This window comes from Cetorhinus maximus, chromosome 24 (genome assembly GCF_964194155.1).
Source record: "Cetorhinus maximus chromosome 24, sCetMax3.hap1.1, whole genome shotgun sequence".
In the NCBI taxonomy this organism is placed as follows: domain Eukaryota; kingdom Metazoa; phylum Chordata; class Chondrichthyes; order Lamniformes; family Cetorhinidae; genus Cetorhinus; species Cetorhinus maximus.
The window spans coordinates 44,180,075-44,198,759 of NC_135902.1; the positions used below are offsets into that span (position 1 = coordinate 44,180,075).

Here is an 18,685-nt window from a genome sequence, read left to right on the forward strand (position 1 = left end):
TGCCGTATGGTAAGTTTTTAATGGTCCAGTTTGAATGTTTGTGAATGGGTAGGGTGGGTGAGGTGGGTCGGTGGTGTGGTAGATGGATGGAGTGGTAGTCAGGGGGTCAGTGTGAGTGAATGGTGGTTCAATTCTGCAGCGACCCAGGAGTTAGACTAGGTTTTAATTTGGCTAACATTACGTGGGTAAGTTCATTGGAATCGTCCCAAGTCTCAGATTCTAGCTCCGAATCAGAGACATCCACTGGGGAGCAGGGGAATTGCCCAGCAGCATTTTGCAGGCATGAACTTTGAGCATGCAAAGCATTTTCTGACATACATGCATACCTGTTATGGTTAAAACCTGTTACTGCTTCAAAAAGCAGACAATTTATATACCCAGTTGAAATATATAATCTCTTCCGAGGTCTCTTCAAATGGAATTTGTGTAGCACCTGTATAATTAAATAATTGGTTATGAGTGCTTCATACCATTGAAATGACTTTGGCTGCATGCATGGGAAATTTCTTTAAACTTCAGGCAAGAGAACAGAACCCTCAGTTTTAGAATTTTAATATTGGAATTCACTGCTTCACTGTGTTAATGCCCCACAAACCCTTTCCTTTTCTTATTAGGAAATAGAAAGTTTTAGGTGTGCTCTGTGACAATCAAAACGCAGTTTGCTGTTTTCCCCCTGCATTAGTTCATCTCGGATACATTGCAGAGTTTTCTGATGTCGTATGCGTAATATTCTGTTGATATTCAAGTGTGCAAGTCTGTGAAGTTGGGAGGAGATCTGTCATGTCAGATCCCTGCATACACATTTTTCATGCCCAGGTTTCCAGTGTCACTACTGCATATATTGACAAATGTGAAGGTAGGTGGGCCTTGCTGCCCCTGTTGCAATTTGCAAGGCCCAGCTGGAGTGAGATTTTTAAAAAAAAAAGACATCGATGAAGAATAGAGTTCACGTGTTACTTTGATGTAATGGGAGGATGTGCTGAACTAGTTGTGAACTGATGATGTGTGTTCGTCATGAGAAGTAGTTAATATCTGAGTGAAGCTATCACTTAGCCCCTGATCTCTAATCCCCATCCCTGACTTCCTCTAGTGCTTCATTTTGTAAGGCTTTTAAAATTCCCTCCTTGTAAGAGGTGTGAGGGTGCAGATTTGGGGGCCTGACAGCTGTGGTCCATTTCACTCTGTTATGGGCTTATCTTTTAGGCAAAATAACCTCCAGCTGGCATGAGAGGCGGTAAAATCCAGGCGTCAACATGTAGGCCATAATGGGTGTAGAAAACAATTAATTGCATATCAAGTAAAAATTTCATGATGTGAGTGAAGAAATACTTACAAATTGGGGGCTGTAAAGGGCCTGATGGTATCATAGTCATTGATGAATTATGGAAGTACTCCAACTTTAGATAAGCTGAGTACATTTTTGGAAGATTTTGTTGTTTCCGTTCAGCAAATTGGCCTAGTTGCTATAATTCTTCCAGTACTGCACTGCTGTGCTTGAGACTTAATTGTCCTCATTTGATTTTGAGATAGCATCCCAAGAATTAGAGTAGCCATGATCAGCCTTTTGGTCAGGCTTGCAGTGCCAAAAGGCCTACTCCTATTTCTTGAGTAGACAAACCCTTTTTGTTTAGTTGATAATTAGAATTGAAATTCTTTTGAGATGAGTGTCAGTATGATATCTAATCTAGCTGCTTGGCATTCTCAGAAACACTGAAACTGCGCACTATATAGAGCACCATGATGCAAAGATTGAGGTATTGACTCTCAATCATGCAGTGTTTGAAGGCTGAACAGCTCAAGGAAAGGGAAAATTCTACTCGCTGGATACTCTCATGTGTCTCTTTGATTTGACTTGCTTATCTCCTGACCAGAATTTTTCCATATATGTTCACGAGTCATGGAAGGGAGAACTAGTGTCAAAGTTGGTGGGCTTTGATCTGCAGCAGTTTAAAGATGCAGTTAAAAGTTCTTGACTAATTGACGAATCTAAGGAACTTCAAAAAATGGAACAATGTGAAGAGTGAGGATTCATCTCTATATCTATTAGCAAGGTAATGCAATAAATGCCACTTTTGGTCAGGCCAGGGTGGGTAATACCCTCTTTGCAGCTTAAAAAGACCTATTTCCCATCCATTAAAACATAGCTTCAGCTAATTTGCAATATAATAACTATGGGAAGGTTCTTGCTCTGCGATAAATTATGTGAGGACATATTATTTTAAAGCTGACATGGGGCAGGGAGGGAGGCTGTTCCTGTGCCCAAATCTGTTATGATGGATTGAGGACTGCAAGGCCTCTTCTGTATTGAGAAGTTGCATTTATATACTTTATTCCCTCTCAGATATCATGAGTGCTTCATGTGCAATGAGTTACTGGGAAGTGCAAGTCTGTTGGATAGACGACCTCAGCATCTGTTTTGTGCTTGAGATGCCATGAATCCTGTTAAGATGAACGATTGGCTAATCTGCTTTTTGGTAGTGGTAGCTGAGGGTGGAAGTTGGAGGAGCACCCCAAGAGGACTCCCTTCTTGTATCATAGATCTTGCAATACTCATCTGGACAAAAGGCCCTGGTTTAAAGTTTCAGCTAAAAGGATGGCATCTTCAATAATGCCACTCTGCTCCATTACTGCACTGATGAGTCAGTATATTATGTACTGAAGTTCTGAGAAGACCAGCAGTGGGGAGAAAAAAAAATGTTTGGAGCAAGTACTGCTTTGAGAGCTCTTCCTGCCAGAAAACGGTAGAACGTTGATTAGGCTACCACCTCATCTTCCTGGACACAGGAGGTATTTTTGGATGGTGGGACTGTTCTCAACGTAACTGACATAAAAATGGTGCTCTCCAATTATGATTGATTGTGGTGCATATGTTGTAAGCCTTTGGGAATTTGTGTATTGCCAACAGGCATGACTGACTTTGATATTTTGGTTTAAGGTGTATATAATGTATTTTTTCATCTGTATCTAAAGTTGTATAGAAGAATGGAAATAAAATTTTAGAGATAGTTAGGCATACTGTTTTTATGGTTCTATGGTCATAAATCTGAAACTGCTATGCTGTAGTATTGCAGTAAAGTACTTGAGAGCTTTAAGCTTTTAAAGTAAGGGTAGTTTATTACCCTGAAATTTTCTGTTGAGTCATTATGCTGTATTGCTTTGTTTTCTGAAATAGCTCATTTTACATTGTACAAAACATCAACAGTGCAGCACTTCCTTATGAAGGATGTGAGCTATCATAAAAATCAATGTAGACTTGAGAAACCTCAATTATCAACTTGCTTCCATTCAAAACCAATAATCTCAGGCAATGATTTGTTTCATCTGCCAGAAAAGCATGTCATCACTCATCTAATAATACAAGAAATGAATATTTTATAAGGTACTTGCAAAAGGGAGGCATGGGAAATGATTCATGACCAGAGCAAGAGTACAATGTTTAGGATTGCACACTTGAGAAAATACAAGGTACCAATTCTATTTTTGTTCCATTGGCAAGATTTCTTTCCTGCCCTTTAAATCTTTCCATACCATATATCATATTGTGAATTACATGATTAATAACAATTAACATATCAGTTATAATGAATCACCATGAATAACTAAAATCCACTTTTACTCTACTTTAGATAACAAGAATAATATTCACATTACATTTTCAACTTTATTCCAATGTGACGTGAAAAGATTTACAATGTGAAATAGAACTGTATAAAATAAAATGTTTATTTCATTTTTCCCCTCCAGAAGACTCCACATACCACTGCAAAAATGGCATTGAAGAGGTGTGTGGGGAAAGTTAGGACTGGCCTTTCAATTTCTCATCTTTCCATTTACGTATTATTGAGACTGTAGCTTGATATATAGAGGATCATAAGTCTGAACACGCAAATTCTGCTTTTTGTCTTCCCTCTTCTCCCTACCAACCCAGTCCCCTGCCCACCCGCCCCCACCCCACACATACAAATCACCAGCTAAAGGGTGGGTAGGTGACAGATTCAGTGTTCTGTTGATCTTACTATGTACCTAGTTATCCGGATGATCATTGATGATATGTAGATTGATTTGTCCTCTGATTCTGTTTCATTTGCACCCTGCAAATGCTCTGGCAGAAATTGAAGACTTGCCGATTGGAAAATTTTTGAACAAAATCATTGCACAGCACGGCTTGTATTACCTTCACATTATCATAGCATCAGGCTGTTGGGCTATCCAGATATGTAACATTTCTAAATAGATCATTACTGTACAATATCCAGTAGTCAATAGAAAACCTTGTAGCAGAAAATGTTTAAATCAATAACTATCCCTTATTAATCATGGAAAATAGTACAGGAAATAGAGCATAGAAGAAAAAAGAACTGCAGATTCTGGAAATCTGAAATACGAACAAAATGCTGGAATCGCTCAGCAGCATCTGTGGAGAGAAATCCTGTTTCTTCCACAGTAAATAGTATTATTATGTTCATTAACTTTTGTTTCTTAACTGGAATTTGCTTACGTTGCTAACAAATGTTATCAGCAAAAAAAAAGAGGTATATGAGGTAGTTTACTTTCATTTGCTCTTTATTTCATCGTATCCTCACTATGGTTCTGAGAAATTTTGTTTGCTCTGTTTATTGTCAAGCCAAATTCGACTGCTACAGTTTTTCCTTTCAGCAAGAGGAAATGAGATTGCAATGATTAGAGATGTACTTTCTACATTTTCATGATAATTGTGGCAGAGACTTTGAATTTCATAGTTTTAGTGGAGAATTTTCTTCACTGTCCTGAATCATTTATCACCTGCATTTGATGCTGACGTTTGGAGGAATTGTCCTGCTCGTGGACAAATATCAGCTTTGACTGTCTCCATTTCCACCCCCTCAAATTTCGCTCTGGGGTTCCTAGCACCTGTTGCTCTAATAAGTAGTTGAACACCACTGCAAACTGTGGGTAGGCATTATCATGAGGCCAGGAATTCTTGCCCAAGGTGTGCAGTGATGCCCCATTAATTTGTAAGTGGATTAAGTGCGACAATGTTGAAGTTCCCTAGTGGTACAGACAAGAGGGGAGAAGCTGAAAGAAATAGTGCAGGCAGCGGTGGAAATAGTATTAGCTTGGAGGTATGAGAAGAGCAGTGCCAGTGGGGGTTGGCGGTACAGTGGGTACAACGCAGGCTTTTCTTTTCTTAAACCCACTGAGAGCTAGATTCAAATTGAAATCAGCCCAAATTGGACTTCCCCTGTTTCTCCCTGCCACAGTGCTGGGGTTTCCACTGCTTGATATTGTTGTAAGAGATCTGAATGTTATACAGAGTGGGGATTCTTGGGAGATCAGGAGTTGCCACCTAAAGTTTCTGCTCACTGCAGTGATCCATGTGAAGTATTTTGAGCAACTTCAGTGCGGCTTCTAGTCGCTGTAGGCTTGCAACACAAAACTGCCCCTATTAACATGGGATGACTGGTATGGATATTAAATAAACTTGACACATAGCTGTAATAAAACATTGCTCTTCTTTAGTTTGTTGAGGGAACAGGATGGGGGACCTTCAGAGGTGAAGTTACAGGCAGCCGACCATCCAATTCTCCTGTGTCCCTCTTCCTGTTTTCTTCTTAAAAACTTGTGCACTCTACTGCCGCATCTCTCCTTGATTGACCTGTCCAGGTAGTTTAACAACCAGCTCGGGCCAGGAAACTCGTCCTCTACTGGAGCAATCATTTGTCTTTAATTGACCTGCTATTTCACAATTTTGCTAATAAATATTTGTTTTATACGTTCTGGAGCGGTAGCCTGCAGGGTGACCACTGGACGTCGAAAGCCCACGTTTTCGGGATGCTTGTGATTCGGATTGAAATGGGGGTGGAGGGGGGTGTGCGCGGCGGCGCCGCCACTCAGCACAGTTGGCGTGACCTTGGGGCACGCCTGCAGTGTGTCAAATGCAACGGCGTTTGTCAGGTTCCAGGTCACGTGGCCTCCACCGCCGCTGGCCACGCCCCCTTCCCGGGGCGCTGACGTCAGGGCTGGTCTGCTCGAGCGGAGAGGTGGGCGGAGCGCGAGGGGGAGTCCAGTCAGCTGGAGGCCACCACCGGTTCTGCAGGAGGAGGAGGAGGAGGTGGAAGACTGTGAGCGATGGACGAGGACAGCTACGGTCAGTGCAAAATCAATGCAGTAGCTGCGATGGGGATGGGGCTGGTGGGCGGGGGGGGAAGGTTGCACAGAGCGTGCAAACTGGATTGCACCTATTTCCCCCCCCCCCCCCCCGTTCTTGCTCAGGAGGGGCGGGGAAGCCCCCCGCGCTGCTACAATGTTTCAATGTTTCTCTTTCCCCTTCTCTCTGTGTCAGGCTAACTTGTAACAAAAAAAAAGGGAAACCCCATCCCAATTCTCTCACGGAACTGGCTCTGCACAGTGTCCTGTTTTCACACCACGCTGCTTCCAACCACGCTTCAATGGGCACAGATGCAACTCGCTTTAAATTAGCACGTGATAGCCTGAGAGACTTTGAAAACTTATATTTTTATTCAGGACTTTTTATTTTGCCGGTGTTATTGTCGTGTCGATACCCTCCAGGTGTGTGTGAGCAAGTTTAGGTGCTGCTTAGAGGGAGCGAGAACTGTATATTTTTGTTCCCCCCCCCCCCCCTCAATATCTGATTTTTCAATGTCACCCAAGCACAGCACCAGCGCACAATTGTGTGTAATTCAGTGAGAACCAACACTTAGGACATTAGTGCAAACTTTTGAAGTGGTACCGAGTAATGGTTGGAAGTGTGCCTGCTGTAAGGCAGTAAGTGACATCTAACCATGAGCGTGAACTTCGAATAAGTTGCGAAATCGCCTCCCTAAGATTATGTTCCAGCTGCCAAGGAACAATTACACCTGTCCACTGATGGATTTGGAGTAACATTTTGCGCAAAAAAATCATCCAACAATTCGAATGAAAGAATATCAATAACTCAGCAGTGTGTAAATTTCGTGTCAAAATTATGAATGTTCACGTCATTTAATTTTGCATAACGTTCCCTTCCATTTTGTTTGTATGATTTTCAGGTTGAGCATGTCTGTGCTGTATGGGATGGTGTGTTTTGCTGCTGCAATCATGTTTTGCAGCTTTTTTTCCCCCTTTGGGTTGTGTTTTGCTGCCATACTGAAACTCTTTATATTTCCAATCTTGTGTTGTTGCTCGGTCATGTTGAAGTGCTGAGAACAATATCACAAAGGTAAGGTGACAATAAATCTTGTCCAGGTTCAGTGCCATCATTAAGTAGTGAGAAGAGAATGCTTGGCAGCCTTTATTGTACAACATGTATTTATAGTATCTTCAACATCCCTGCACATAATCTGTGTTATGACTTTCACATATATGAGCGGCCAAGGGGACATCAGTTGAATGGTTTTTGAATGTGAAAATGAGATGTGCATTTGGGATTGGACTTATTGATCCTCCCATAGCAAATTTGCTGGTTGGTGTTCATTGTCTACTCATTGTACCCCAGTGAACCTAATAAACCAGAGAACCTCCAAGATCAGTGGGATCATATCCAAGTGAAACCATGCTCAGGAAAGTAAATTGGAATGGGGAGATTTTCCAAAAGTTTCCCACCACCTTTTATGGTTCTCGTTTTTTGCTGGGCACCTTGCATCACATAGCAGGAAGAATAACAAGATCCATTTTGTAAGAGTGCCTGCATGCAGAAAGAGGCTTTTATTTGGTGTTGCAACAATTCAGTGCGTTATCATCCAGCAAACTGATTAGTTCATGTTTCATATCTTTTTCAGTTTTTTGATATCTTGCTTGATAATCAGAACCACTGTTGTTTTGACTATAACCTGTCCTTTAACCAAGTTTCCTTGACTCATGAATTATCTGTGTCATGCTTGCAGTTGTCTCTGAAGGAAAAGTGCCCCTTATTTTCTGGTGAAGTGTTTGCTATGCTGAATCTTGAATCACTTGCTGCATAAGGTGGGGTTGGGGGAGCTGAACACTTTGAGGGCCTCCCCTGGTCTACTTCTGGGCCTGGCTAAACCACCAATCATAGGAAACACAGTTGGGGTGGGGAGGAAGTTTGTTGTTCTTGCCTCTCTTCCGTGGCCTTTTGCATGTCTTACTAGCCCTGGGGAGGGATCATGTGGCCAGTTACCATGAGACCTTCCAAAATCAATGGGCACTGCACTGTGGGCATTGTATAATGATGAGGAAAAAATGATTACAATTTATGTTTACACAGTTTTTGGTTTGATTGAAGCATCAGTAGCAGTGTATAATGATGCCTCCCTTAAAAGAAAAAGGTCTTTATTATAAACAAAAACAGAAATACCTGGAAAAACTCAGCAGGTCTGGCAGCATTGGCGGAGAAGAGCAAAGTTGACGTTTCGAGTCCTCATGACCCTTCAACAGAACTAAGTAAAAATAGGAAAGGGGTGAAATATAAGCTGGTTTAAGGGGTGGGGGGGGGGGGGGGGGGGGGTGTGGGGAGGGGGGTGTTGTTGGGACAAGCAAGCAGTGATAGGAGAAGGTAACCAAAAGATGTCACAGATAAAAGAATAAAGAGGTGTTGAAGGTGGTGATATTATCTAAAAGAATGTGCTAATTAAGAGTGGAGAGCAGGACAAGCAAGGTAGCTCTAGTGGGGGTGGGGTGAAATAAACGATGGGCGGAATACATTTAAAAATAGTGGAAATAGGTGGGAAAAGAAAAATCTATATAAATTATTGGAAAAAACAAAAAGGAGGGGGAAGAAACGGAAAGGGCGTGAGGATGGAGGAGGGAGTTCAAGATCTAAAATTGTCGAAGTCAATATTCAGTCCGGAAGGCTGTAAAGTGCCTAGTCGGAAGATGAGGTGCTGTTCCTCCAGTTTGCGTTGAGCTTCACTGGAACAATGCAGCAAGCCAAGGACAGACATGTGGGCAAGAGAGCAGGGTGGTGTGTTAAAATGGCAAGCGACAGGGAGGTCTGGATAATGCTTGCGGACAGACCGAAGGTGTTCTGCAAAGCGGTCACCCAGTCTGCGTTTGGTCTCTCAAATGTAGAGGAAACCGCATTGGGAGCAACGAATGCGGTAAACTAAGTTGAGGGAAGTGCAAGTGAAATGCTGCTTCACTTGAAATGAGTGTTTGGGCCCTTGGACGGTGAGGAGAGAGGAAGTGAAGGGGCAGGTGTTGCATATTCTGCGTTTGCATGGGGAGGTGCCGTAGGAGGGGGTTGAGGAGTAGGGGGTGATGGAGGAGTGGACCAGGGTGTCACGGAGGGAACGATTCCTACGGAATGCCGCCGGGGGGGTGGTGGGGTGAAGGGAAGATGTGTTTGGTTGTGGCATCATGCTGGAGTTGGCGGAAATGGCAGAGGATGATCCTTTGAATGCGGAGGCTGGTGGGGTGATAAGTGAGGACAAGGGGGACCCTATCATGTTTCTGGGAGGGAGGAGAAGGCGGATGCGCGGGAGATGGGCCGGACACGGTTGAGGGCCCTGTCAACTACCGTGGGTGGAAAACCGCTTTTTTTATGATGATGATATCTTTATTATGATGGCAGTGGGTACCCAGTGTCACTCTAGGCCCCAAGGGGCCTATAGCAAAATGAATACAAGTTTTAATTCCTTTGTAAACTCTGAATTGTGTCCTGATTGGAGCTTTTATGTCCTGTTGAGTTATAAATTGTAAAGCCTTAAATTTTTGGTTTATACACCAGCTGTGTTTAATTTAAAGTGATGAATAAAATGCACTTTGCATGACTTGCTGGGCCTCAATTAAATTGTGGGGCTAAATGTTTCATCAGGACATATGCAACAGGATCATCCTTTTTAAAAAAAATAAAAACAAAAAATGTTGCAAAAATACAGCAGGTCTGGTGGCATCTGTGGAGAGAGAAACAGAGTTAAAGTTTTGAGTCCTTATGACTCTTCTTCAGAGTTCATCCTCTTTTTAACTGAATTACAAACCCATCTATAGGATGCAATAGAAAAACATCAAGGGTAGGATGGTTGACAGAAAAGATATATAATTCAGAGTACCTTAGCAGCGATTTTCCCAGGAAAGTTTTTATTGCATTGTCAAAAGAGATGTGTAATATTTCAAAGCAAGTATGTAGTTATTTGTGCCTCTATTCACTGAAAGTGTATTTGGGAAATATCAGAATTGTTGAACAATTTTATTTTCCATGAATGGTTATATCTTTTCAATTGGTCAATATGGGCGTATGTAAAGAAGGCATATTGTCCTGAATTGCTATATGCTAATTATCACAGAATAAAGTATCTTATTTATTTGGTGTCATTATGTGTAAAACTACTGTGACCAATAAGTTCCTGTCAGTGGTGATTTATGAATGGGGGCTTCAGTCAGAGCCTGTTCATAGTGTTTGTAGGGTGAAACAACTTCACATTATGGTAATTCTATGCAGGAAGTTCTGCTTTAGGCTCTCTCTCTCTCTCTCTCAATCTCATTTTTAAAGCATATAATGATGATGAAGAACAGTGAGAGGTGTTGATGCATAAGTTAGAGAATTTACTGACAATATTATTGTCCTTTAATCTTAGCATGTTGCAAATGATTGTATATCAACACCAGTGGCCAATTGAAACCCAGTAAAATTTTCTGCTGTCAATACATCAGCATGAGAATAGCATGTCATTAGTGTATTAGAGAGGGATGACCTAAATTCAGGAAACCAGGATGTAGAAGTGGTGTGGGTTGAGATGAGAAGTGATAAAGGCAAGAAGTCACTTGTGGGAGTGGTGTACAGGCCCCCTAATTGTAACTACGTGGTAGGGCAGAGTATAAAGGAAGAGATAATAGGAGCTTGTAAGAAAGGTATGGCGATAATCATGGGTAGATTTTAATCTACATTTAGGCTGAAATAATCAGATGGTCAAAGGTAGCCCAGACGAGTTCATAGAATGTTTTCGGGATAGTTCCTTAGAACAGTACGTTCGGAGTCAGCCAGAGAGCAGGCCATACCAGACCTGGTATTGTGCAACAAGATGGGATTAATAACCTCCTATTGAGGGCACCCCTGGGTAGCAGCAATCATAATATGATTGAATTTTACATTCAGTTTGAGGGAGAGAAGAGTGGGTGCATGACTACTATTTTAAACTTAAGGGCAATTATGTGGGAATGAAAGCAGAGGTAGCTACAGTGAACTGACAAATGAGGTTAAGGGGAAGGTCAATAGAGATGCAGTGGTAGACATTTAAAGGGATATTTCAGAATACACAGAATAGATACATCCCAATGAGAGAGAAGAATTCCAAGAGGAGATGCACCATCCATGGCTAATTAAAAAAAGTTAAAGACAGTATCAAACTTAAAGACAAAGCATATATTTGCACAAAGATGGGTGGCAGGTCAGAAGATTGGACAGAATATGAAGAATGGCAAAGGTTAATAAAGAGGGAAAAATTAGAGTAAGAAAGAAAGCTAGCTAGAAATATAAAAATGGATAGGAGTCTCTATAGATACTTAAATAAGAAAAGTGAGCATTGGTCCTTTAGAAAGTAAGTCTGGGGAATCAATGAGAAAATGAAGAGATGGCAAATGAATTGAACTGGTATTTTTCATCAGTCTTTACTATAGAGGATATGAGTAACATCTGAGAAATAGCTGTAAATCATGAATTGGAAGGAAGGAAGGAACTCTGGGGGCAGAATTTAGTTCTTGTTGGGCGGGCTTGGCGAGGGCGGTCGGGAAGCCAACTGCTGCCCGCGATCGAGGCCGAAAGGTGATTTCACACCGGCGGGCCAATTAAGGCCCACCCAGTGTGAAACGCGAGCGGCAGCATAACCTGTATGGGGGGTGGAGGCGAGCGTGAACTTCGCGTATGTGCACGAGTGCGTGCTCGAGAATCTCCGAGGCACAGAGCTGCCTCAGAGACGAAGAGTTTTAAAAAGAAATAATAAAATTTAGAAAAATGTTATGAAAAATGTCCCCTTGTGACTCTGTCACATGTTATAAGTGAAATCTAAAAAATTTTATTTCTTTTTTTATTTGATGTTGGAAACCTCATCCCACCTGTGGATGAGGTTTCCAAAAATGTGCAAAAGCCTTTTCACCTTTTCGCCTGCCCGCCAACCGTAAAGGTTGGACGGGCAGCGAAAAGTTCTATTTAATTGATCCTTTAATGACCATAATAGGCCTTTTAATTGTCAGCGGGCATGCTGCCGACTCCAGCGCGCGCCCACTGACTGAAATATCGCACGACTGCGCGTTGACGTTGGGATGCTTGCCTGACGTCAGCATGTGTCATTTTACCTAGCCTAAAATGTGGGCGCATGCCCGCCCATCGAGGTAAAAGTTTTGCCCTGGAAAATTACAATCACCAGGGAAGTGGTACTTAGCAAATTGTTGGAGCTGTGGGCTGGCAAACCCCCGAGTCCTGATGGACCTCATCCTGGGGTCTCGAAAGAAGTGGCTGGTGAGGTAGTTGGTGCATTGGTTTTAATTATCCAAAATTCCCTAGATTCAGGGAGGATGCCATTTTAGATTGGAAAATAGCTAGTGTAACTCCTTTATTCAAAAAGGGTGGGAGACAGAAAGTGGGAAACTGCAGGCCAGTTAGCTTAACATCTGTCATAGGGAAAATGTTGGAAGCTATTATTAAAGATATTATGGCAGGACATTTAGAAAAATCCAAGGCAATCAGGCAGACTCAACATGGTTTTGTGAGAGGGAAATCATGTTTAACCAATTTATTGGAATTCTTTGAAGGAATTCCATGTGCTGTGGAAAAAGTGGATGATTGTACTTAGATTTCCAGAGGGCATTTGATAAGATGCCACATCAAAGGTTATTGCGGAAAATAACATATTGGTATGGATAGAAGATTGGCTCGCTAACAGGAAATGGAGTAGGCTTAAATGGGTCTTTTTCTGGTTCACGGTATGTAACGAGTGGTGTGTAACAGGAATCAGTGCCGGGGCCTCAACTTTTTGCAATTTATGTAAATGATTTGGATGAGGGGCAGATGGTATGGTTGCTAAATTTGCTGATATGAAGGTAGCAAAATAAGTTGTGAAGAGGACATAAGGAGGCTACAAAGGGACATAGGTTGAGTGAGTAGGTAAAGGTCTGGCAAATGGAATATAATGTGGAAAAATGTGAAATTGTCCATTTGGTAGCAAGAATTAATCAAATAAATGGTGAGAGATTGCAGAACTCTGAGATTCAGATGGATCTGGGTGTCCTCGTGCATGAATCACAAGGCTTATATGCAGGTACAGCAAGTAATTAGGAAAATTAATAGAATGTGATTGTTCAGTGCGAGGGGAATTGAATACATAAGTAGGGAGATTATGCTTCAGTTGTACAGGATACTGGTAAGACCACATCTGGAGTACTGTGTACTGCATTGGTCTCCTTATTTAAGGAAGAACGTAAATGCGTTAGCCATTCAGAGAAGGTTTATGAGACTAATACCTGGAATGGGCAGGTTGTCTTATGAGGAAAGATTGGACAGGCTAGGCTTGTATCCGCTAGAGTTTGAGTAAGAGGCAACTTGATTGAAACGTATACGACCATGAGGGGTCTTGACAGAGTGGATGTTCGGGAAGGGAATAGCGTTCGCTTTCCCAATCTTTTCTACACTGCTATAGCTTGTCTAATGCCCCATTTTGCTTCCTCCTGTCCAGCGTGGCTGCTGTGCAGAGATCATTTGAATGAATGTTGACTTTAAAATCCGTTTTTTTTAATAAACAGATTCATTTCATTTCCACTGCAGCAATGAGCTCAGGGAGGATTCCTGGATGAATTACATTACCTGTGTGCGGTTAGAAAACCTTTTTTTTCTTTCCAGGTTGAGACATTAAACCAAAGCTGTGTCTGTCCTCTCTAGTAGATGTAAAAGACCTCATGGTACCATTCAAAGGAGAGCTGGGGAGCTTTCCCTTGTATTCTGGCCAATATTTATCCCTCAACCAACATTACTGAAAATATCTGATTCTGGTCATTATAATAGTGCTGTTTGTGGGACCTTGCTGCGTGCAAATTGACTGCCATGTTTCCTGCAATACAACAATGACTAGAGCTCAAAAAAAATATTTGTTATAAGTCGCTTAGGGCCACCCTGAGGTCGTGAAAGTGTGATTTATAAATGTAGATCTTTTCTTAAAGGCCTGTGCAACAAGTTTCTGACCAAGGTTAATTAGGGTCCAAATGAAATTAACTCCAGCCACTTGTTTTCAAGCTTTTGCAAATATGAGGCCTCATGCAAACCTTCTTGAACAGCCCAATGGAGAAACTGTTGTATAATGTGTTGTTTATTAGTACATTAACTCATTAACATGGGACCCCCGCGATCTCTTCATGGGCCCTTTAGGGTTCAATGACCCTAAGTTGAAAAGCTGTACTCTACATTTTAAATTATTTAATGTGAACGGAATGACTCAGTAGCAGCTATTTGAATAGTATTTTCAGCCAATTTGGTGAATGCTTAAACTGCAATGATCAACTCTGGTGCATTGCTTTTCTGCAAAGCAAGTTGAAAGATCCTGATGCAGACAAGGTGCAACGATACCTGCGAGCAATTATCTGCACAGTGAAAGGTTTCCCAGATCTGCCATATCTAATGATCAGATAATGCTGATTGTGATTTTTCTGCTATCCTAGGAGGATTGAAGAGCCTTTCGGGTTCACTGAATGGAACTCTTTCACTTGTACCTGTAATGAGTTAAGAACGATTGGTACTTAAATTTTAATCTCACTGGTGAGGCTCAGATAAGATGCACAATTACAGAAACACATTATAAAGTTTATGTTGTACATTATTATCTGTGTATTGGCTGTGTTGCATTTATTTATTATAAAATATGCAGTTTCTTAATTTAGAATAAGATTCCTTATTTTTTTCTGATGCGTAAAGATCTGATGTGCAATGCCAGTATATCTTAAATATATATATTTGTTTTTTGATATACCACAGTACTATCTCTGCTCTCAGAATACTAGTGGATGTGGTGCAGTCTTATTTTAAGCAATGCCCTTGTATACCAGGTTAATTTCCAAGTGTTTTACTCATATATTAAGATAAGACTTCTAATTAATGAGTATGAAACTATAAAGAAAATCTTAACAGAGCAGCTGAGCTCTACAAGGATGAATTCCACCTGTTAAACCTGCTAACCTGCTATGATTGGATGTTTATTACAGATAGCTGACCGTGTAGCCATTTCTATTGATGTCTCACATACTAACTTAAGAAACCGACATCCGATGATGAAACTATAATTATATGAAGTATGATGTTGGCTTCACTGTTGACCTGTTGCGTCGTGAGAAATACAGATCCGAATATCAGGTTGAACCCTTAGCTGGTCATTCCTAGATGAAATGGCATTGGAGTGCTGCACTTGGCTTAAGCGTGACCAGGCTTTTACAGTGGGTGAGGCAAGCGAATTGGACTGAAAAAATGGACGGAGCAAGGGTTGCTATTTCAGAATGCTGTATCCAGTCATTCCTAGCTAGCACTGTAGATGTGTGGGAGTTGGTGGAGTGAAGGATAGGCATGGTTGTGATGCCCTCCTGGTTGAATAATACTTGCTATTCAAGCTTGTACATGAAGAATGAGGTGGGTAAAGGGAGACTGGTATCCTCGATGGAAGATTCAAGACAGAGAAAGGACAGAGAAAATTGTGTAACACAAACTATAGCATTGGGCAGGGTTTAGCTCTTGTCCTAAATTTAAAACAGATTTTTGTACTTTCAGCTGAAGCCTTATATTTTTGAAGTGTTTGAACATACAAATTTCAGTACTTTTTTATAGTGGTTCTTCACCTGTTAGTATAGCAAATATCTTGACTAATCTTTGTGTTCTATATTTAACGTTTCCTTATAGCTGCTTTGATGTAAATTAATTTCCAATACTGAATTTCCTCTTGCATTGATATTGGTAGGTTTCATCTTTGAATGAAAAACAAATAAACATGGGTATTGCTATACCTCGCAGTTCGAACTTAATTGATTGATGAATACCTACATGCTGCTGTATGAGATTTTTTTCCCCCCCCAAAATAAAGTTGATTACTGTTGAAATGGATTAAATGACATGCACATTCTCTGTCCGGTTGGCCGCCATTATTTCAGAGGAGACATTAAGGGGGGAAAGTATGACCATGGCCATTGACTTTCTGGTTGCCACTGCCATGTTCACCCCCACCCCCAACAAACTCCTGTTTACGTATCCCCTGCCACATAAATAGATGAAGATGGAGAAAGCTTGTAAGTGAGAGATCATGTTCATGACTGGTGTGTACTTTAATGGGAGCGGTTTACACAGACACAATCTGGAATAGTACAAACACAGTATCTATAAATAGAAAAGACACGTTGATGGTCTTTAATAACGTTTTCTCTGCATCAAAATTCCAGCATTTGCTGTTTCTTTTCCCTAATTTATTTATGTACTTGGACTGGAACTATGTTGGATTCTAAAATGGCAAGTTTCAGCAGTTTCTTTCATGCCCACTTCTGCTTTCCCCAAGATGAGTTTCATTTTCTGTAAACTGTGAAGAATAGAAATTTTAATCATCATATTGGAGATAGCTTTTATGAGGCTAGGTTAAAGCAGTACAGTGTTTGCCAGAATCTATTGGAGCTGTTTATTTTTGAGGATCCAGAAATCTATGGGTCTGGTTTCCTCCAAACTATTGTTGCTTTGAAAGAAATGTATTTCTCCGATGTACTGAGTAAGCTGAGTGTATTAACATTTTGTTAAAGAAATGTTTTCATTGTGAATTGCTTCTGCTGGCTATGTTGTATTGCAGGGATAGCTGAAGCAACTGTGTAAGACATGAGACATATGGAAAGCAAAGCTGTACGTTACAATCCGAGACTGACAAAACATATCTCCACTTGAGACGTGCAGGATGATGCCCAAAATTTGGTAGCAAAGGACGTGACTCATTACAGTGGCCAGTGTAGTGATTGCTGTCAAATTAATGCCCTATGGTAAAATATAATATACATGCACAAAGAATGTTTTGGCATGATACTATTGTGAAAGCTGGCCCGTGACCATAGTCAAACCCCATTTAGTTGATTGGTTAAACATTGCCTTGTGTTTTGATTTTGTAATAAATCAGTCTATCTTTATGTTAAAATAATAAACTTTTCGATGTAAGAGTACAATAATCAAGTTTTTTTTACCTTTTTCATTAGGATCACTTTTTGCTGAACTTGCCCAGACAGCGAGAAATGTCTTGTGTTGCAATGCAAGTGGCATTGCAATGTGTTGGAACCTTTCAAGTTTAGACTTGTCGGATGTGTGAGACACTGATGTTTCAGATAGAATCTAGTTTTTATTAACTTTATTTTTTACTGTCACGTACTGACACAAGTAACAACAGGAGATCAAAATACTACTGACAAAGCTGGAAACCTAAAACAAAAATAATATTTCTGTGATCCAGCATTTTCTTCTCTTTTACCAAATACTATTTACATGAATGTAGCAGGCCTGTGCTTCCTTTGCCCTTACCCTGATTCCTAATTGAGTTCTATTACCTGTAAATGTTTCTTGCAGTCAAAAAAGTAGTCCCATTTACTGTGCTCTTTAATCAGTGAACTTTATATAGTTACCAAATATACAAAGTTCAGTAAATTGAGCATTTTGAGGCCAGCAGAATATCCCCTGCAATGTGAAAAGCTAGTTTTACAACAAATCTGGAGCCTGAATCTGTTCTGCATTAGAAAGACCAAAGCATTATGTTGGAAAGAACTCTTTGATCATGCCAGTGTTCTATTTAAGTGAAAAATATAAATTTAATTACAGACTCATGAGCCAATTATGAAGTTTAATTTTATTGAACCATTTAATAATGCAGCCAGCATTATGTCAAACAATCAATCTTAAGGCGCTCAGGAGTTTTTGTCACCAACGGGGGAAAACAGCAATTTTCTATGACCTTGAAGGGGACCCAGGGTTATGGGGAAAAAGCTGGGGTGTGAGACTAAATTGGCAACTCTGTATAAGAACTGGCACAGACATGACTGGTTGAATGGCTGTCTTCTGTGCTGTAAGATTATATAACAAGTTGTGTTGTAACAGTTGCATACTAGTAAGTCTTACGCACCTGTGACTGTATTTCACCTGATTGTTGCTCAAATATACTTCAGACAAGAGTAATAAATTGTAAATGGAAGTGCCCAAGTAGCATCTTAAAGTAAAAGCAAATGTCCTCAAATTCACGTCTGGATGTGCTGTTTACAGCCATTAGACTTTGTGGCCTTAAAGATTGAAATAACCTGCAGCTTGTCAGCAGAATTTTACATTATACGTTGCACAATATAACACCTCTGTCACATATAGCCAACTGTTCGACTGTGAGTTGTGCCACTGGGATAAGAGCTAGTAAGTGCAGGGAGTCTCCAAAAGAACAAAAACATATTTGCTATTTTATGAAGAAAATTCAGATGCTTTTAAGAAAATTAGCCTTAGGGCCAGATGTACATGTACTCCGTTCTTTTGCTGCTGAGCCAGTAAATGGGGAACCATGTGGCAACTAAAGAGATAATAGCTGCGTTCAAAAGCCATTTGATGCATATTCAAAATAAATCATACATTTTTAATGTAAAAAGCCATTGGGCATTTATCCCCATTCAAAAAGAAATTGAAGCCATCCAAGGTTATTTTTTTTTACTAACCATTAACTAGGTTGTGTGCACAAGCGTGTGCACTCATACACATGAGCATGCTTAAATTTGCTATACTGCAGTT

The 18,685-nt window shown here is 40.7% G+C and overlaps 1 protein-coding gene across 1 annotated transcript in view; it reads left to right on the forward strand.

Moving 5' to 3' along the window:
- Window positions 1-5,985: 5,985 nt before the first annotated feature.
- Window positions 5,986-18,685, forward strand: part of cyth1b (cytohesin 1b) — a 225,176-nt gene continuing 212,476 nt past the window's right edge. Inside the window, exon 1 of the mRNA XM_078571146.1 lies at window positions 5,986-6,127. Coding sequence (XP_078427272.1) covers window positions 6,109-6,127 — 19 coding nt within the window. The 5' untranslated portion in view covers window positions 5,986-6,108. The remainder of the gene's footprint in view (window positions 6,128-18,685) is intronic.